Source organism: Ictidomys tridecemlineatus, chromosome 4 (assembly GCF_052094955.1).
Source record: "Ictidomys tridecemlineatus isolate mIctTri1 chromosome 4, mIctTri1.hap1, whole genome shotgun sequence".
NCBI lineage: Eukaryota > Metazoa > Chordata > Mammalia > Rodentia > Sciuridae > Ictidomys > Ictidomys tridecemlineatus.
Genome location: NC_135480.1, coordinates 183,072,922 through 183,092,744, shown reverse-complemented (window position 1 = coordinate 183,092,744; position 19,823 = coordinate 183,072,922). Strand labels below are relative to the sequence as shown.

Genomic DNA, 19,823 nt, shown 5'->3' with positions numbered 1-19,823 from the left:
ACATTCTGTTTATTTATCCATATGTACATGTAACAATATATATGTAAACCGTGTGTAAATAATGTATATAAGTACAAATTACCAAATAGTATAAATATATGTCAATTAATAAGGAGTTACAATCTATATACATATGTATATAATTATTATTTATATGTTTATAATTTATTTTATACATTAGTTGTACATAAGATTTAACTATATGTTGTACATGATATGTAATTATACATTATTTTCTCCACATATATTCTTAGATGTAGAATTTATGGTTGAGTCATATACTTTTACCTGAAATATAAAAAGAAATATTTGATGATATTATACTGTAATCTGAAAAAAGCCCCTGAAAATGAACTCTAATTAAACCAATATATAAATATAGCCCTCAAGACTGGGGACAAAAAACAGGAGAGGTACTAATAGTGATCAATGAATAAGCACATTAATAGGTATATTGATCAAGACTATTCAAGTTTCCATCATATAAGGCTGGAGAGATGAATCATACATAAACTCCAAACACTTTTATATTATATCAATAAAATTTGGGAAATTGGAGATTAATATGGAAATTAGGGAGTTTAACTATTCTCTTAGTTTCATCTTCCTTTTGGTTTGAAGGATTTAAGGGTGTCAGAGAGCACCCTACTAGAAAGGAACTTCATCTCTATGAGCAAAATGGTTGGATCCTGTCAGTCAAGCTATGAGAGTAAAGACAGAGAAGAGAACTATTTTTGGAATGAAAATATAGCATAAATATATAAATTAATTTAAAAAATAGTCCTGCCAACGTCAACAACCAGTAGAATGTGATAAAAGAGAATGTTGTAATCTAAAACAAGGAATGAAAAATAAGTATGATGGAAAGAAGGAAATGAACCACATTAATAGTTATGTTTAAATGAACATGATAGATATTTTTATAAATTACAGAAACTTAAAAGTAGCTGGTACAGTGGCACATGTCTATAATCCCAGTATCTTGGGAGGCTGAGGCAGGGAGGATTGTGAGTTCAAAGCCAGCTTCAGGAAAAGTGAGGCACTAAGCTACTCATGTGAGACCTTGTCTCTAAATAAAGTACAAAATAGAGCTGAGGATTTGCCTCGGTGGTCCATTGCCCCTGAGTTTAATCTCTGTTACCCAAAAACAAAAACAAAAATATGACTTTCAGTAGATTAACATATATAAAGTTTTATAACAATGCATGAATATTTGTAAGTAATTATTATTAATAACTAAGAATTAATAAAGAATGAATATAGCTTAGTAACTTCCATTTACCAATAGGACATAGTAAGATGAATAGTGTCTGGACAGAGTCATTAGAATGCATTTGGAACAGGAATCTGAGAAGTACATAGCAAGTTAGGAAAGGGGTAATGTATGTCCTCAAGTCTTATGATTGGTTAATTAAAATACAGTAATGGACCCAATATAATTAAGTCTTTAGGGTATTATTCTTGAAGTTTCAAAAAGTTTTGAGCGTCTTTCCCCTGAAGCAATTTAAAATTTTGGCTTAGAAAATTGCAGAAGTCCCTAAGAGCAAGAAATATTTAAATTGTGTTCCTGAGTCTTTAGAGAATTTACTGGGTCTGTAGAATGTGCCCCATTCTCAGACTGAAGTAGTGAATATTTGTTCTCCTTTCCTTTTGAAATAGTGAAACTAAACTATACTTCCTTTGGAAACACATTTGACTGTAATATACAGAAAATTTTGAAATAATTTGGAAATGGTACCTTTGTCATCAATGTTTCCCAAACATTGGCTCCCCAACAGTAACACCTTTTTTTAGAAAGCCATCAGTATTGTAGAAAATTTTGTAGACTAGCCTGAAAATCAAAGATCAAGGAACAATTTGCTATGTGTGGCAGTCTGATCAGGTAAGTCTACCTTCCCTTTATAGGTAATAGCTGAAAATATACTAATAACTAACAAATAAAAGAGTCAGACTTTATGAACTGAGTTGAAAGAAGTCATGTGTTGTGGGGATGTATTATTTCCTAATGGCAGTAGTGTATAAGGAATAGGAATAAAGATTCCAAGAGAAAGGTTAGAAAATAGTTAGAAATCTGGAGGGAGGAAGGAAAAACAATCAAAAGAATAGTTGTAAATCTAAAGCAATATGAACTTCTAAAACAGATGGTTGCTTAGGTCTAACTGGGAATAAAGATTTATTTGGTCAGAATGCATTTCCTACTCCTTGCTTCACTACAAGTGTCTACACTTCAAATAGTATCATTTTTTTTTGGTTCTGTGAGGTCACAATAGTCTGCAGATCTGAACTCTTGATCAAAATGTAAAGCAGGTTGTTTTCACCAAAGTTTGATTTTGTAGCTATTTACCTCTTAGCACCAATTCAGCTTTGTTGGGTTCACTTTAGCAAATGTTTGTCCATAGTAATCATGAGTAGACAATGTTTTACCTTGTTCCTGTCCTGGAACCTTTACATGGGCAGGCTGTTAGGAATTTATTTGAATACAGCTTTGGATTTGTGAAAAATGAAAATGAAGAGGAACAATGAGTCATTATAATTTTTTACAAATTTCTTCCTAACAGGAAGAAATTCCTAACAGGAAGAAATTCTGACTTATGTTTGCATGAATATTTGGAAGCTTGTTTTGAGTATTTCTTTTTGTTGTTGTTAGTGATGCATTTCTATGATAATTTTAGATATTATATTTGTATTACATTTACATTTAGATTTTAGATGAATGAATTGCAATAGCCTTTATTATCAAATGTCAGTCTGTGAGTTCCTTGTTTCAAATTGCAGTGGACATTTGTTATAATAGTATAAGATTATTCATTGCAAAGTGAGTAAACTTTTGCTATAGTGTGCATCCATCTCAAATCATAGATGTGATGAAAAATAGTAGATTGGATTGGTTAAGGAGAGATGCCTGGTAAAGCCTAACTGATAAATAATATTCGAAGATACTCTTGTAGAAGGATGATGGAAGAACAAGTCACCAGAAGATGAAGGAAATCAAAATAGTACTTGCCATGTGCTATGTGCTTTACAGACATTACCTAATTTATTTTCTGAAGGTCCTCATAATGAGGCTATTAAAATATCCTATTATGCATGAGGATATGGAGACTCTAGGAAGTAAATTACCCAAGACCATGGGACTAATGACTGGCGAAGATAGTATTTAAATGCATGCTTTGTTTTCTACTAGGAAAAGTGGACCTGACATGATAATAAGTTGTATGGTGGCAGTGTTTAGAAGAATGATTCTTAAAGTAAAATTGCTTCTCAGCCACCATGTATCAAGGAGTAGGAATTTGGGTGGTGTTCCCTATAACATAGAATTAAGAAGGCAAATCTTGGCTTGAGATAAAAAAGAAATATTCATATTTAGTGTATAAAAGAATCTCAAAGCATAAATGGTAAAAAGGATGAAAAAAAGGGAAAAGTAGAGTGAAAGAAAAAGACTCTAATAATGGCTAAAGGCAGAGCAGTGTGGGTAGTTAGAAGAGGAGTGAAATAGGGTGAAAGCCCTTAATTCAGACTTTGCTCTTGTGTAAAGTTTCATTAAGAAGGGGAAATGTCCTGTGTTAAGTGCCTGTTTGATTCCAGAGTTACTTTTTGTTTTGTGAATTGATTGGAGCACTTTCAATGGATTCTGTGCTGAACAAGGATATAATTGGAAAATTGTATATGTTTATGCATGTGTACAGGAGCATTAGGAGGGGCCTATTTTGGGGGAAAAAATTCACAGAGGTGGCTCATGACCTTCTGAGGAAGGACTTTAGGGGTGACAAACACCTTTCATAATTCTTGGGTGATAAAACTGGATAGTTCCCTGAAAACATTCAAACTGTGAACTGTTATGGAACTGCCATGTTAGAAGTTATCTTCTTAATTATAGGGTTTCTTTGGGGTCTTTTTCTATTAGACTTTTATAGCAATTCATTAAAATGGCAATTGATGGATGTTTACAGAATTAGCAGTCATAGACTGGGAGTCAATATATGCAAATCACATACATGATAAAGCACACATTCAGAACATGTAAAGAACTCTGAAAATTCAACAGAAATTTTTAAAAAATCATTTAAAAACAGGCAAAAGATATGAACAGATCCTTTACCACAAAAATGACCATAGAAATATGTTCAACATCATTAGTCATTAGGAAATGCAAATTAAAACCATGATGAAATATAACTACACATCTATTAAAATGAATTTCCAAAACCTGTTGGCAATACTAAATGTTCATGGAGATGGGATGGCACATTGCTGGTTGCAATGCAAAAGTGACACAGCTGCTCTGGAAAACTACTTTTATTGCAAATTTAAATGTGTACTTTCTATATGTGTATTATCCCACTACTGGATATTTACCATAAAAATAATGGAACCTGATATTCATTAAAAAATTGAAGCAAAAATACTTACATTACTCTAATCATAACTGCCCCGAACTGGAGACAACTGAAATGTTCTTTAAAAGATAAATGGATAGACAACTGTAATACACCCATTCAATGGAATTCTTATTTAGCCCTAACAACTTGAATGAATATTAGAGGCTTTAAGCTAGGTGAGAGAAGCTCAGCTTGGTTCCATGTCATTTGTAGGACATTCTGGATAAAGTGAAACTATGGGGCCAGAAATTACATCAGTGGTTAACAGGGTTTGTGAGTATGTGGAAGAAGTAAGTAGAAAAGAAATTGTATGAAAGATTTTTGGGAGGTTATAAAAGAGTTCTGTGATATGGTTATAGTGGTAGTTACTTGATTCTATACATGTTTAAAATTCTTAGAGTTGTACATAAAAAGGTAAAAAGTCAATTTATTTTTAACTGAATGATAGTTTTAAAAAATTAGGATAGAAAAATCATTCTATCTCTTTCACTGCTATTCCACCCTAAAAAGACATTGCATTTTGAGAAGAATATTAGGCTTAAAGCAATCCTTAGCAAGAAGAGTGAAGCAAGAGGCAGCACAAAACCAGACCTTAAACTATACTACAGAGCTATAGTAACAACATCTGCGTGGTATTGGCACAAAAATATACATGTAGACAAGTGGTACAGAAAAGAAGACACAGAGACAAACACATATAAATACAGTTATCTCATACTAGACAAAGGTGCAAAAAACATAAATTGGAGAAAAGATAGTTTCTTCAACAAATGGTGGTGAGGGAATTGAAAATCCATATGCAGTAAGATGAAACTAACGCCTTATTTCTTACCATGAACAAAAATCTCAACTCAAAGTGGATCAAGGACCTAGGAATTAGACCAGAGACCCTATGCCTAAAATAAGAAAATGTAGGTCCAAATTTTCATCATGTTGGATTAGACCCTGATTTCCTTAACAAGACTCCTAAAGTGCAAGAAATAAAATCAAGAATCAATAAATGGGATGGATTCAAACAAAAAGCTTCTTCTCAGCAAAGGAAATAATGAGGTGAAGAGAGACCCTACATTTGGGGAGCAAATTTTTACCACACGCAGATCAGATCAAGCACTAATCTCCAGGATATATAAACAACTCAAAAAACTTAACACCAAAAAAAAAAACCAAACACACAAACAAACAAACAAAACAACCCAATCAATAAATGGGCTAAGGAACTGAACAGACACTTCTCAGGAGAATATTTACAATTGATCAACAAATGTAAGGAAAAATGTTCAATATCTCTAGTAATTAGATAAATGCAAATCAAAACTACTCTAATATTTCATATCTCTCCAGTCAGAATGGCAGTTATCAAGAATCCAAGCAACAAACGATGTTGGCGAGGATGTGGGGGGAAAGCACACTCATACATTGCTGGTAGGACAGCAAATTTGTACAACCAATCTAGAAAGCAGTATGGAGATTCCTTAGAAAACTTGGAATGGAACACCATATGACCCAGCTATCCCACTCCTCGGTCTATATCCTCAAGCTTAAAAACAGCATACTACAGTAATTCAGCCACTTCAATGTTTATAGCAGCACAATTCACAATTTCTAAAGTATAAGAGCAACCTAGATGCCCTTCAATAGATGAATGGTTAAAGAAACTGTGGTACATATACACAATGAATATTACTCAGCCTTAAGAGAGAATAAAATTATGGCATTTGCAGGTAAATGGATGGAGTTGGAGAGTATCATGTTAAGCAAAGTAACCAGGGGCTGAATGTTTTCTCTGACAAGTGAATGCTAATCCATAAGGAGGGTGGTGCATGGAATAAGTGGAGGAACTTCGGATAAGGCAAAGGGAAGAACATGGCAAAGGGGTAGAAAAGATAGTGGAATCAGATGGACATCATTACCCTAGATACATGTATGATTGCATAAACGATGTGACTCTACTTCATGCACAACCAGAGAAGTGAAAAATTCTGGTCCATTAGTGTACACTGAATTGAAGAGCTTTCTACTGTCAGGTATAACTGATTAGAACTAATAAATTTTAAAAAAGAGAAAAAAATAATATTAGGCTTTGCACAAGAATTGCACCCTCTTTCCCCCCACTATTGACAACTAGGCACTAATATGATTGGGTTCATTTCTCTCTTCAGTTTGATTCACTTCTTTTACTATTTTAATACTTATGGGTTATTACCAAGTTCTGATCTGGAGCCACACTGCCTTTCTAAGTAATTTACCTCATCTCTGATATGACACATTGTGTATTATTTTTATGGTTTATAGAAAAATGTCAGATAAATATGTGCCACAGGAAGGTAGGCTTGAACTTGAACACAGGCTTTGCTAAGCATTTAATGTATGACTTCAGGCTTAACTTCCCTATGTTAGGTTTTACTATCTATAAAAGAATAATATTGTAAGGTTTCAATGACATAATATATGATAAAGATTCCTATGAAAAACAAACCTAGCCCAGAATAAATAATCAATATAATTGTTTCTTTCTCATACTCATCCTCTTACATTATTTTTAAAATTTTTTTTATTGGTTGTTCAAAACATTACAAAGCTCATGACATATCATCTTTCATACCTTTGATTCGAGTGGGTTATGAACTCCCATTTTTTCTGTTTATTTTTCTTCTTCTATTTCTGATTTTATTTCTATTTCTTCTCACTGGGTTTATTACAATTTTTCATATTTGTGCATTGGTTTACTTAGGCTTATTATAGTGGAATAGTTAAAAAATATTTAAAAAATGCTTTGAATTCTTACAGGTGAAATAGAGATGATAAAATGGAATGGGAAAACCAAACCATTCTGGTGGAGTTTTTTCTGAAGGGACTTTCTGGTTACCCAAGGCTTGAGGTACTCTTTTTTGTACTCATCTTATTAATGTATGTGGTCATCCTTCTGGGCAATGGAACCCTCATCATACTCTCCATCCTCGACTCTCGCCTCCACACCCCTATGTACTTCTTCCTGGGGAACCTCTCCTTCTTGGACATCTGCTACACTAGCACCTCAATTCCTTCCACTCTGGTGAGCTTCCTCACAGAAAGAAAGACCATTTCCTTCTCTGGCTGTGCAGTGCAGATGTTCCTTGGCTTGGCCATGGGGACAACAGAGTGTGTGCTCCTGGGAATGATGGCCTTTGACCGCTATGTGGCCATCTGCAATCCCCTAAGGTATCTCATCATCATGAACAAGAATTCCTATGTGACCATGGCAGCTGGCTCCTGGCTTTCAGGGGTTGTCAACTCTGCAGTGCAAACTGCATTTGTGGTACGGTTGCCTTTCTGCAGGAATAATGTCATCAATCATTTTTCCTGTGAAATTCTGGCTGTCATGAAGTTGGCCTGTGCTGACATCTCAGGTAATGAGTTCATCATGCTTGTGGCCACAACGTTGTTCATTTTGATGCCACTGCTCTTCATTGTTATGTCTTACTCATTAATTGTTTCTAGCATCCTCAAGATTCATTCCTCTGAGGGAAGAAGCAAAGCCTTCTCTACCTGCTCAGCACACCTGACTGTGGTGATAATATTCTATGGTACCATTCTCTTCATGTACATGAAACCCAAGTCTAAAGACGCACTTAATTCAGATGGTCTGGATGCAACAGACAAACTTATATCCATGTTCTATGGGGTGATGACTCCCATGATGAATCCTTTAATCTATAGTCTTAGGAACAAGGATGTGAAGGAGGCATTAAAAAATTTATTGAGCAGAATATTAATTTGCAAGTGAATGTATATATTGTGCTGTGAACTAATTGGACATTGTTAAAACTTGAGAATTACATTGGAATTTTGGTTACTTTAACTTTGCTGTTTTGTGTATTATGTTAAAATTATTAGATGCTCATAAAGAGTTTTCATGGTACAAAACAGTAACATAAGACATAGAGAGAGGTCACCTGCCATCAAGATATGGGTACTTGCAAACTTTTTGTTTTCTTCACATTCTTTAGGTTTTTGCAGTATCAAGGTAGGAAGTTGTGTACCTTTTTATGTTCGTTTTTGTGCATAAATACAGTATTAAATAGGCAATAATGCATCAAATCTTTAAAAATTAACATAGCTCTCTATTGTGAAAAAAATCCCCAGAGAAAATCCCCAAATGCTTCATTCATATTTTCTATTAGGGAGCTTCTATTGCAGTTTTGCATTAATCTGCAAATCTACTTTAGCCATCACATGCTATTTATTTATTTAGCACTGAGTATATAATTTAACTCAGAGGCAGTTTACTGTTGAGCTACATCCCGAGATTTATTTTTTATTTTTTATTTTGAGACCGGGTCTTACTGAGGCTAGCCACTACCTTGCAAGAGTATGTTGAAATATTTAAACCTTCAGTTCAAGTAGTTCTTCTAGTTGATAAATTTATTTCTTGTTCTTCCAGTAATTTACCTCTAAACCAGAGGTTGCTTTATAGACTGTAAAATTAATAGCTCGTTGTGTCTCTTATACTTATAGCCAGTCTTCACATATCCTCATTAGTAACTTAACCTCCAAAAAGGCAGTTACCATAAGTAACCACTTTGTCACAGAAATTTATTGACTCCTGATATGCACCGAAACACAATGTGTGGATATGATTACTAGGTGTGAAAAAATGATTACTAAGATTAAGTGTAATTCAATTCCTCTTGTTCAGATAAAGTGTCATTACATTTCTTTAGTTTAACATTAAGAAGAAAACTAATATTTAGCAATAAATTTTAGGAACAGGTCAAATTAAATTTTCCCTGAAAACAAAGGTTGAAATACTGCTCATTGTGGAGATACACAAGATCCTAAAGATCTGCTTCAGGGTTTAGAAGGCAATTTAAATATTCTGCTATTAAAGACTATTCTGAACATCTGTGCACAACTTTAAATTGACTCATAGATTAAATATGGACAAAAGTTATGAAACTTCAGAATAATGCCCTGAAGAGCTAACTACAAGAGGTCTATGACTCTATTTCAACTCTAAAATCAGAAGGAAGTCCATGTATTTTCATCAAAATTTCCTCAGCTGAATTCTTTCAATCTTTCCTTCCCTCTGTCTCCAAACCTCACACAAATATTTTGAAAGTATAATTATTGACTGTATGAAAATAAAATTTTCATTCACTTTATAGATTTAGTTTAGAGTGAAAGTTAACATTTCGAACACTTATTTTCATTAATTGTAAAAGTCATACACAGTGTAGAAATAATGAACAATTAAAAAAATAGAAGGAATGGAAGAAAGTAAAGGAAGGCAGGGCGGGAGAGAGGGAGGGGGAAAAAAGGCAAGCAAAGAAGTTATCCTCTAGCAACACACAAAGGTAAACAACAAATAGTGTTTATATATGTTCAATATTATAATTGAATAGCTTAGTAATAACCACAGCTCAAAAAGATCACCAAGGTCACAGATCTCATCAGACAACAGACAAGACATGAACAGGGGTAATCTCATTAAAAAGAAGAGCTTGGATGCTCTAATAAGATTTGGATAGCATTAGAGCAGATTATGCTCAGTGAAGTTAGCCATCCCAAAAAAACCAAATAGTCTTTGAAACCCTAGAACAATTATACAAAAGAAATAAGTTAAAGTGAATAGGAAAAGAAAAGCTCAAACTATCCCTATTTGCCAACGACATGATTCTATATTTAGAAGGCCTACAAAACTCTCCCAGAAAGAATTTTGAACTCAGAAATGAATTCAACAAAGTGGCAGGATATAAAATTAACACACCTAAATCAATTGCATTCCTATATGTTAGTGATGAATCAGCCAAAAGAGAAACTAGGAAAACTGTCGCATTCACAATAGCTATCCCATTCACACATAACAAAAACAAAAGAAAACATTCCAAAACCAAACCAAAACAAACAAACAAAAAAACTTGGGAATTAATCTAACAAAAGAGGTGAAAGACCTCTACAATGAAAACTGCAGAACACTAAAAAAGAAATTGAAGAAGACCTTAGAAAATAGAAAAATCTCCCATATTCTGTGTTAGGCAGAATTAACATTGTCAAAATGGCCAAGGTACAAAAAGCACTATACAGACTTGATGTAAATTCTATTAAAATTCCAATGGCGTTCTTCATTCAAATAGAAAAAGTAGTCATGTTATTCATTTGGAAAAATAAGTGACCCAGAATAGCCAAAGCAATTCTTAGTGAGAAAAGTGATGGAAGAGGCATCCCAATACCAGACCTTAAATTATACTACAGAGCTGTAGTAACAAAATGGTATTGGAACCAAAACAGACATGAAGACCAAAGGAATAGAATAGAAGACACAGAGACATACCCACATAAATTTAATTATCTCATTCTAGACAAAGGCTCTATAAACATACACTGGAGAAAAGATAGCCTCTTCAACAAATGGTCCTGGAAAATTGGAAATCCATATATAGTAGATTGAAATTGAACCCATGTCTCTTACCTACATAAAACTCAACTCAAAGTAGATCAAGGACCTAGGCATTAGATCAGAGACCCTGTACCTATTAAAAGAAAAGTTGGCTCAACTCTCCATTGTGTCAGCTTAGGAACCAAATTCTTCAATAAGACTCCTAAAATGCAAGAATCAATAAATGGGATCACATCAAACTTAAAAGCTTCTTCACAGCAAAGGAAAAAATCAAAAATATTAACAGAAAGCCTGCAGAATGGAAGAAAATCTTTGCCACCTGCACATCAGATAGAACATTAATCTCCAGGATATATAAAGATCTCAAAAAACTTAACACCAAAAACAAACAAACAACCCAATCAATAAATGGGCAAAGGAACTGAACAAACCACTTCACTGAAAAAGAGAGATGAGTGATCAAAATATATGAAAAAATGTTCAGCATCTCTAGCAATTAGAGAAATGCAAATTAAAACTATACTGAGGCTGTGGGGAGAAATGTTCACTTATACATTGCTGTTGGGACTGCAAGTTGAAGCTGGTACAATCACTATGGAAAGCAGTCTATACAGAGGATTCCTTAGAAAACTTGGAATGGAATGACCATTTGATCCAATTATCCCACTCCTCGATTTGTATCCAAAGGACTTAAAATCAGCATACAGTGACACAGCCACATCAATGTTTATAGAAGCTCAGTTCACAATAGCCAAGCCATGGAACAAACTTAGGTACCCTTTAACAAATGAATGGGTAAAGAAAATGTAGTATATATACTCAGCCATAAATAAGAATGAAATTATGGCATTCACCAGTAAATGGATGGAACTGGAAAATGTGCTAAGTGAAATAAGCCAGTCCCCAAAAACCAAAAGCTGAATGCTCACTTTGATATGTGGATGCTAACTCACAAGAAGGAAGGGTAGTGAGGGGAAGAATAGAAGTTCATTGGATTAGACAAAGGAGAATGAAGGAGAGGAAGTGGGGATGGAAATAGGAAAGGCAGTACAACGAATTGAACTTATGAATGAATCAAAATGAATGCTCATAAGTGAACAGACAACCATAAATTAATAGACAACTCCACATCATGCACACCCACAAGAATGGGATCTTAACTGGAATGGGTCATACTTTATATATGTATAATATGTCAAAATACTCTCTACTGTTACTTATATCTAAAAAAATTAACAAAAAGAACTTTAAAAGTGATTTTAAGTCAAACTCTCTTATTTATAAGTAGTACTTGAAACAAAGAAAAAGTTTAAACTAAAAAATTGTAGAGAGGTAAACAGAAGGAATCTAAAAGAAAGTTCTAGTGTAATATTCATGTAATAAGAATGGAAATTAACTTTAAAGTATCAAATAAGATTGATATGCTAATCAGTGATAACTGTCATAATTCATAAAGAAGATATTTCAGTCATAAAGCCATATACACATCAACACAGAAGCTAAACTCATTTTTTAAAATGATTCTAGATTTACAAGAAGAATTGAATTACAAATATTTATCCAGAATTGATTAAATTAGGGTGGCAGAAAATTAGAATTATTGAAAAGATTGTGATAATACAAAATAAACTTATCATACATATACATGTTGTGTGTATGTATGTAAAGTTACATATGTTTCTGAAAGAGAAATCACATTTTTTGTTAGCATTTACAAAATAGCATAAAATGAGAGTTGCCTATGTATGTGTTCTTTTCTCGTGATGAGACATTTCTGTTCTATTTTTTAACTTTTAAAACATATATCATGTAATTGACTGTCAAAAAGTTCATAAGTAGAGAGTTATAAGTCCCATTTTCTTATAATAAAATAAATTATAGGTTCCCCAAAGATCATTTTGTGTATTATTTCATGAGATAATTAGTAAGCTGCAGCTATAGAGACACAGAAGACACTCAGGAAAACAAAGTTTATTGTACTTACAGGTCCTACAAACAAAAGAATGACACATCATGCAAGACATATAAGGAAGACACCAGCATGGTCAGGAGGCAGAAGATAGGAGAAAAGGGAAGGTTGATTTCACAGCCTTTATTAAGATTTCCATAGAAAAGTCAAGATTCCCTGTCCAGGGCAGGGTGAACAGCACAGACAACTTCAATAATCTCTTCAGCCTTTGGTGCCAAGGGGAAATCCCTAGTTGCCAGGCACCTGGTCCTAGGATGACTGAGGTAGAGGGATATTGCTTCCTGGGTGTATGGGACAGATAGAGGAGTGATGGCTCTAAACTGGTTAGTTTGAAAGGCATGTTCTCAGCTGGGCCCATTACTATGTCCAAGAATTGGCTAGACACTGGAGGGTCTCCAGCCAGAAAGCTTTTCTTTAAGACGTCAAACATCTTAAACATGATGAAAAGAAAAATTTAAAAACATGTTTACAACATGATACTCAATTCAATTCATTCCTGTTGCTTAATATTTCCTTAGCACTGTTCTAGACACAGTTGAATTGGTGAACAGAACAAACACACTTGCCCTCCTAGAGCTTCCACCTGATCCAGGAAGCCAAAATACATAAAAACAAAACAAAACCAAAGTTAATATTGAGCGTTAGCTACACTGGAATAACTAATGTCTAAGATATTTACAAATGCTGGATAAATTAAACAATTGTTAATGAATTTTACTATTTTTAAGGAAGTCAGGATATGAAGAGTTAAGATTCTAGAGAAAAAGGAAGATCATTTAAGTGAGTTAAATATTCTGTGCTCCTCTTCTTCCTTCCTGTGGATTCACTGTTTCTTAATTGTTGCCTCCTAATGGGTGAAAGGCTGATGATAAGAGGGATAAAAGTGAAAATAGATTTTGAAAATGTCTGAAAAGCTATAATTTGGATTTTTGGATCTGCCAACACATGCTGTCCTTGAGAGCCCAAGTCCTTTAACTGAAGAAGGGTACAGGTGAGTGATCTCCAAGTTGTCATTGGTTTTCCTATATAAAACATTTGCTGATTTCTTAGGGTAGTCAGAGTAAGAGGTCAGAAATTGAGCAAAAAAAAAATGACTAAAAAATATCATGAGATTTTAGCAATCTAATAGTGCTTTTCAGTTGAACATTGGAGTCTGGGACCCATGAAGGAGAAAGCTTGTTGATAAAATCTCCAGGGTCTTTGTTGGGGCCATGAGGGAAAAAAATTTAAAAAGAATAACTTAGATTTCATATAAACCTTACCAAGTCTGAAGTCCAACAAAATTGTTTTAATCCATTTTTGACATAAGGAAATCTTCCCTAGTGTAGGTTTCTTCTGAAAAACACTATGAATCCTCTTCCAGCAAATAAAACATTGCCCAAAGACTATCTATCTATCTATCTATCTATCTATCTATCTATCTATCTATCCACACACACATATATGTCAAATTATATGTATATAAAAAATTGTAAGAAATGTTAAGAAACAGAACCTAGAGACAAGGATGGACAATTAAATGTCCCCAGATGATCCAAATATAAGTGCTATCACACATAGTCTCTAAAATAACTGATGCTACATGTCCCTGAACATATATAACCAGATGATAAGTGGAACACATGTATCCAGAGAACTAGAAAGTATGTTGAAAAATAAAATGAAACTTATAGAGCTGAAAACTACAATGACTGGAATTAAGAACTAAATAGACGGATTGATCAGCAGATTAAACGAGTTTGCAGAAAGGCTTAACAGGTTAGAAGGCAGGTCTACAGAAAGAATACAAATATGTATGAAGAGAAAAAAGGAAGGAAAATAAAAGACTCTAAACACTGTAGGTGGCATGGTAGAAAAATCTAGCATAAATATAACTGGATACTCAAGAGAGAGAGGAGAAAGAAGATAGAAGAAAGGGGTTAGAAGAAGAAAATGACTAATACTGAATAATTTCCTGAAACTTAGAAAGATATCAAGCCACAGATTCAAGGAAATCTGTAATGTCAAGAAGCGTAAATAAAAAGAAAGGAACATATAAGAGTCTCAGCATAAAATCATGGAAACCAACAATCAAGAGAAAAAAAAAACAGCCAAAGGAAAAAACAAACACCTATTTCCTCATGAACCTCTTTTCATGAGATGATTAGTAAGCTGCAGCTACAAAAGTAGATACAGAAGAGGTTCAGAAAAACAGTTTATTGTACTCACAGGTCCTAGAGACAAAAAGAATGACACATTATACAAGGCCACATAGGGAGGGCAATGGGATGGTCAGGAAGAAAAGGGAAGGTAAGGGTAAGGTGGAGGCCACATCTTCCTCAAAGAAGCAGCAAAGAAACAGAGAGGTTACTTTTCATCATAAACAAGGGGTACCAGAATATAAAAAAGAGTTAAAAGAAAACGTTGAAGGAAAATAATTGCCAACCAGTAAGTAATTACTAAGTGAAAATATTCTTTGAAAATGAAAACAAAATTAAAACAGTTCCAGAACAACTCCTACCCTAAATTCATACATACACAGAATTCATGTCTGGCAAAGTTGCCTTGAAAGAAATCTCAAAGGGATAACTATTCATGGGAAAAGGAAATGACCTCAGTTAGAAGCAAATGGTGAGGAATGATAAATAGAGGATGGGTGGATATACGGATCAATCTAAATGAATGTCAAGTGTAACAAACATCAATTATACTAATTGCTTTTTAAAAATTATATGCAGAATTAAAACTTAAAAAATTAGGAATCTAAAACTTCAAACTAGAGTGGTTAAGCAAAGGTAACAGTCTGGATTTTTTTTTTTTTTTTATGAAACGAAAACAGCATACATTACCATCTTACAAGCCAGAGATGCAGATTTTTACCTCTACAGTTAGCATCCCTGAAGAAAATATAAGATTAAGTAAAGGAGAAATAAAACATTGCTCCAAAGAAAGCAAGATAGATAAAGGATAACATCAAATCTGTGGGACCAATCATAGTACCAAACCATAAGAACATATGAAGAGGGCTGGGGATGTGGCTCAAGCAGTAGCACGCTGGCCTGGCATGCATGCGGCCCGGGTTCGATTCTCAACACCACATACAAACAAAGATGTTTTGTCCAACAAAAACTAAAAAATAAATATTAAAAAAAATTCTCTTTCTCTCTTTAAGTAAAAAAACACCATATAAACAGTTCTAATAGAATATGTGCAAGACATTTTAAAAAATCCAGCTGAACAATACTGAGACCAAATGGAAGGCTATTTTTTTCATGGGCTGGAAGAGTCTATTCTGTCTAATCTGATGTCTAGTTTCAAGGAAAAATCAAAATTCTAGCAGTTTTATTGTGAAAACTGAAAAGAGGATACTAAAATATATGAATGCCAACACCTGCCAAACTTGTGTAATGAGGAACAAATTTAGAGGACCAGAAACCAAAACAACTTACAGAGCTGTATTTAATAAAGGAGTGCTGCATTACAATGAATATAGGAGTTACTGTAAAAGAAAACTGGACTGCATCCCAGTTCTGCTACAGATTAGACATGAGATCTTATTCAATTGAAGTATATAAATTGAATTAGTGACTTCATCCCTCTTGAGCCTGCCTACTTTGATTTTGGACCTAGGCAGATGACTTGATTTGATTACTGGGGCATTAGCAAACATAATGCAAGCAGACACTTGTGAAGCACGCACACAATGAAGTGGGCCTGCTCTCTTGCATCTCTGCATTGTCATGAGAATATGCTCAAGCTAGCCAACTGGAGGATGAAATAACATTGAGCAGAATTGAGTTGGCCCAGTGGCCACAGCCAAGATGGTGCTTGGTCAGCCAACACTCAACCGATTACCATAAGAATAAATGAACCCAGGAACAATCCAAGAGTCAACTTACAGCTGAACTGATATAGAAAGATAACTCATTTGAGGTCACCTGACTCTGATCCAAGTCAAATGTAATCTCATAAATGTTTACTGTTGTATGTTACTGAAGTTTTTTGTTGTTTATCGTACTATACCCCTATAGCAATGTAAATATGATCTGCAGTAATGCTTTCTTTCCCTATTCTATATTGATGTACCCATGCCTTGAAAGAATTAGTTTTATTCATCTATGCCATTTTTATCCATATCAGAATATTCTGATAAATATAAGTATCCTCTTTTATTTTCACCATTTTTATATTGAGATATAATCCACATGAAATTGATTTTCATGTATGGTATGAGACAAGGGTCAAGATTTATTTTTCACCATATGGATAGTATTTGACAAACACAATTTATTAAAATGATCCTTTCCTTAGTACATTGCAATGTCACTTTTTAACATAAATTGGTTGAGGGCTGGGAATGTGGCTCAGGCGGTAGCGCGCTCATCTGGCATGCGTGCGGCCTGGGTTGGATCCTCAGCACCACATACCAACAAAGATGTTGTGTCTGCCGAGAACTAAGAAATAAATATTAAAAAAAAATTCTCTCTCTTCTCTCTCTCTCTCTCTCTCTCTCTCTTTAAAAAAAAACATAAATTGGTTGATAATATATGTATAAGTATGTTTGGGGCATCTTGTTCTGTTTTACTGCTGTTTTTCTGTCCTTGTTTAATGAGATAGTTATGCTAATTATTCAAATTTAATCATTACATATTGTATACACAGCATATATAATATACATATATGATATTTCTGTACCCCATAAATATGTAAAATTATCAAATTATTATTTGTTAATTAAAAACAACTTAATAAGCTGTAAATACTAAATCCTTATTCAATATGTTCTATTACTCAGATAACTGTGATATTTTGAAAGTTTTCTGAAATCAGTGTGTCACCAACCATACGTAAAGCCATTTCTAAAGTTCCGTGAGGTGTACCGTTTATTGTATAATTCAAATCTACAGAAAGAACTGAATAGGCAAATAGTTTCCTCTGCTTTTACCTGCAAAAGTGCTTCTAAAGAATCAGGACTTCACTGGCCCCAATGGCTTGAAATAATTTTTAAAATTTTACCAATATTTTTGTTTTCCCATTGAGTTAATGGAATTTGGAATCATAACCTGGAGAACTACAGAGTTTCTTAACTTCTTTTGCTTCACAGTATTTGTTTGTGTCTTTCTTTCCTTTCTTCTTTTTAGAAGTTAAAGGTATATTTTACTTTTAAAAAATTTTATTTATTTGTTTTATGCCAGAGCATGAAAACTGGGTGCTGAGTGGGTAAGATCAATAGAAAAATCTCTGGTGGAAATGGAGGTGGGTACTGACCATGATGGACTTCAGTGACCAGAAATATCTAATTTTCACCTTTTGGATATAATCAGTAACATATTTCATGTTTTCTTAGGCTTTAGGGGTTGAAATTTTGGCAGATTGTGAAGGTACTAAGTTTTGTCTGAGTCAGTGTGGCCCAGCACTGGAACATACAGGCAATTCTGGTTATGGAAAGCAGGGAAATCATGAATCCTTTATAGTTCACTGAAATGTTAGAGATGCCATGGAAGTGGGATGGAGGATGGAGAAGTTTTAAAATTTAAATTTATTTTAATTGATACATAAAATATAAAATTTATATATTTATGGGGTACCATGTGATGTTTCCAAATGTGTTTCTATTGTGTTATGTTCAAATCAGGATAAACATATCTATGTATTCAAACATCATATCTTTGTGTTAAGAGTATTTGAAATCCATTCATGAGTTCTGAAAGCTTTCTGGTGGAGGTTTTTTTTTGAAGAGGGGTCTTCTGTATTCAAAATAATATCATCAGAAAACAGTGATAGTTTTAGTTTTTTTTCTATTTGTATCCCTTTAATTTATTTCTTTTGCCTGATTGCTCTGGCTTGGTTTCCAAGGACTATGTTAAATAGGAGTGATGAAGGAGGGGATTCCTGTCTTGTCCCAGTTTTCACATGGAATGCTTTCATTTTTTCTCCATTTAGAATGATGTTGGCCTTGGGTTTAACCTATATAGCTTTTACAATGTTGAGGTATGGTCCTACTATCCCTAGTTTTTCTAGTGTTTTGAGCATGAATGAAAGTTGTATTTTGCCAAAGGCTTTTTCTGCATCTATTGAGATAACCATATGATTCTTGTCTTTAAGTCTATTGCTGTGATGAACTATATTTACTGATTATCATTTGTTGAACCAAGCTTCCATCCTTGGGATGACCCACTTGATTGTGGTGCACTATCTCTTAAATATGTTTTTGTATGTGGTTTGACAATATTTTATCCATATTTTTTGCATCTATGTTCATTAGGAGTTTTGGTATGAAGTTTTCTTTCCTTGATGTGTCTTTGTTTGGCTTTGGTATCAGGATGATACTATCATAGAATGAATTTGGAAGTTTTCCACCTTTTATATTTCAGGAAGTATATTTTAGAGGAGTATTGTTTTAAATTCTTCTTTGAAGGTCTGGTAGGACTTGGCTGGGAATCCATCTGGTTCTGGGCTTTTCTTTGTTGGTAGGCTTTTAATGGCATCTTCAATTTAACTACTTAAAAATGATCTGTTTAAGTTTTCTATTTCCTCCTGATTCAATTTGAGAAGGTCATTTGTCCCTATAAATTTGTTGATGTCTTCATGACTTCATAAATGAATTTAGCAAAGCAGCAGGATACAAAATTAACATCCATAAATTAATAAATTCCTATACACCAAGGATGAATCAACTGAAAGAGAAATTAGGAAAACTGTACCATTCACAGTAGCCTAAAAAATAAAACACTTGGGAATTAATCTAACAAAACAGATGAAAAAACTCTACAATGAAAACTACAGAACACTAAAAATGAAACTGAAGAAGACCTTAGAAAATGGAAAGCTCTCCCATACTCTTGGGTAGGCAAATTAATATTGTCAAAATGGTCACACTTCCAAAAGTACTAGGCAGATTTGATGCAATTCCTATTAAAATACAAATAGAAAAATCAGTCATGATATTCATTTGGAAAAATAAGAGGTCCAGAAGCAATCCTTGGTGAGAAAAGTAGAGCAGGAGACTTCACAATACCTTATCTTAAATTATACTACAGGGCTGTAGTAACAAAAACAGCATGGTATTAGCACCAAATATACATGAAGACCAATGGAAAAGAATAAAAGACACAGAGAC

General features: G+C 33.8%; 1 protein-coding gene across 1 annotated transcript; it reads left to right on the top strand.

The window, feature by feature from the left end:
* Positions 1 to 7,105: 7,105 nt before the first annotated feature.
* LOC101963968 (olfactory receptor 13C9) lies at positions 7,106 to 8,162 on the top strand. Its single transcript, XM_078045171.1, has one exon. The coding sequence runs from the start codon at positions 7,186 to 7,188 to the stop codon at positions 8,140 to 8,142; it is 957 nt and encodes a 318-aa protein (XP_077901297.1). The 5' UTR covers positions 7,106 to 7,185; the 3' UTR covers positions 8,143 to 8,162.
* Positions 8,163 to 19,823: the final 11,661 nt, after the last annotated feature.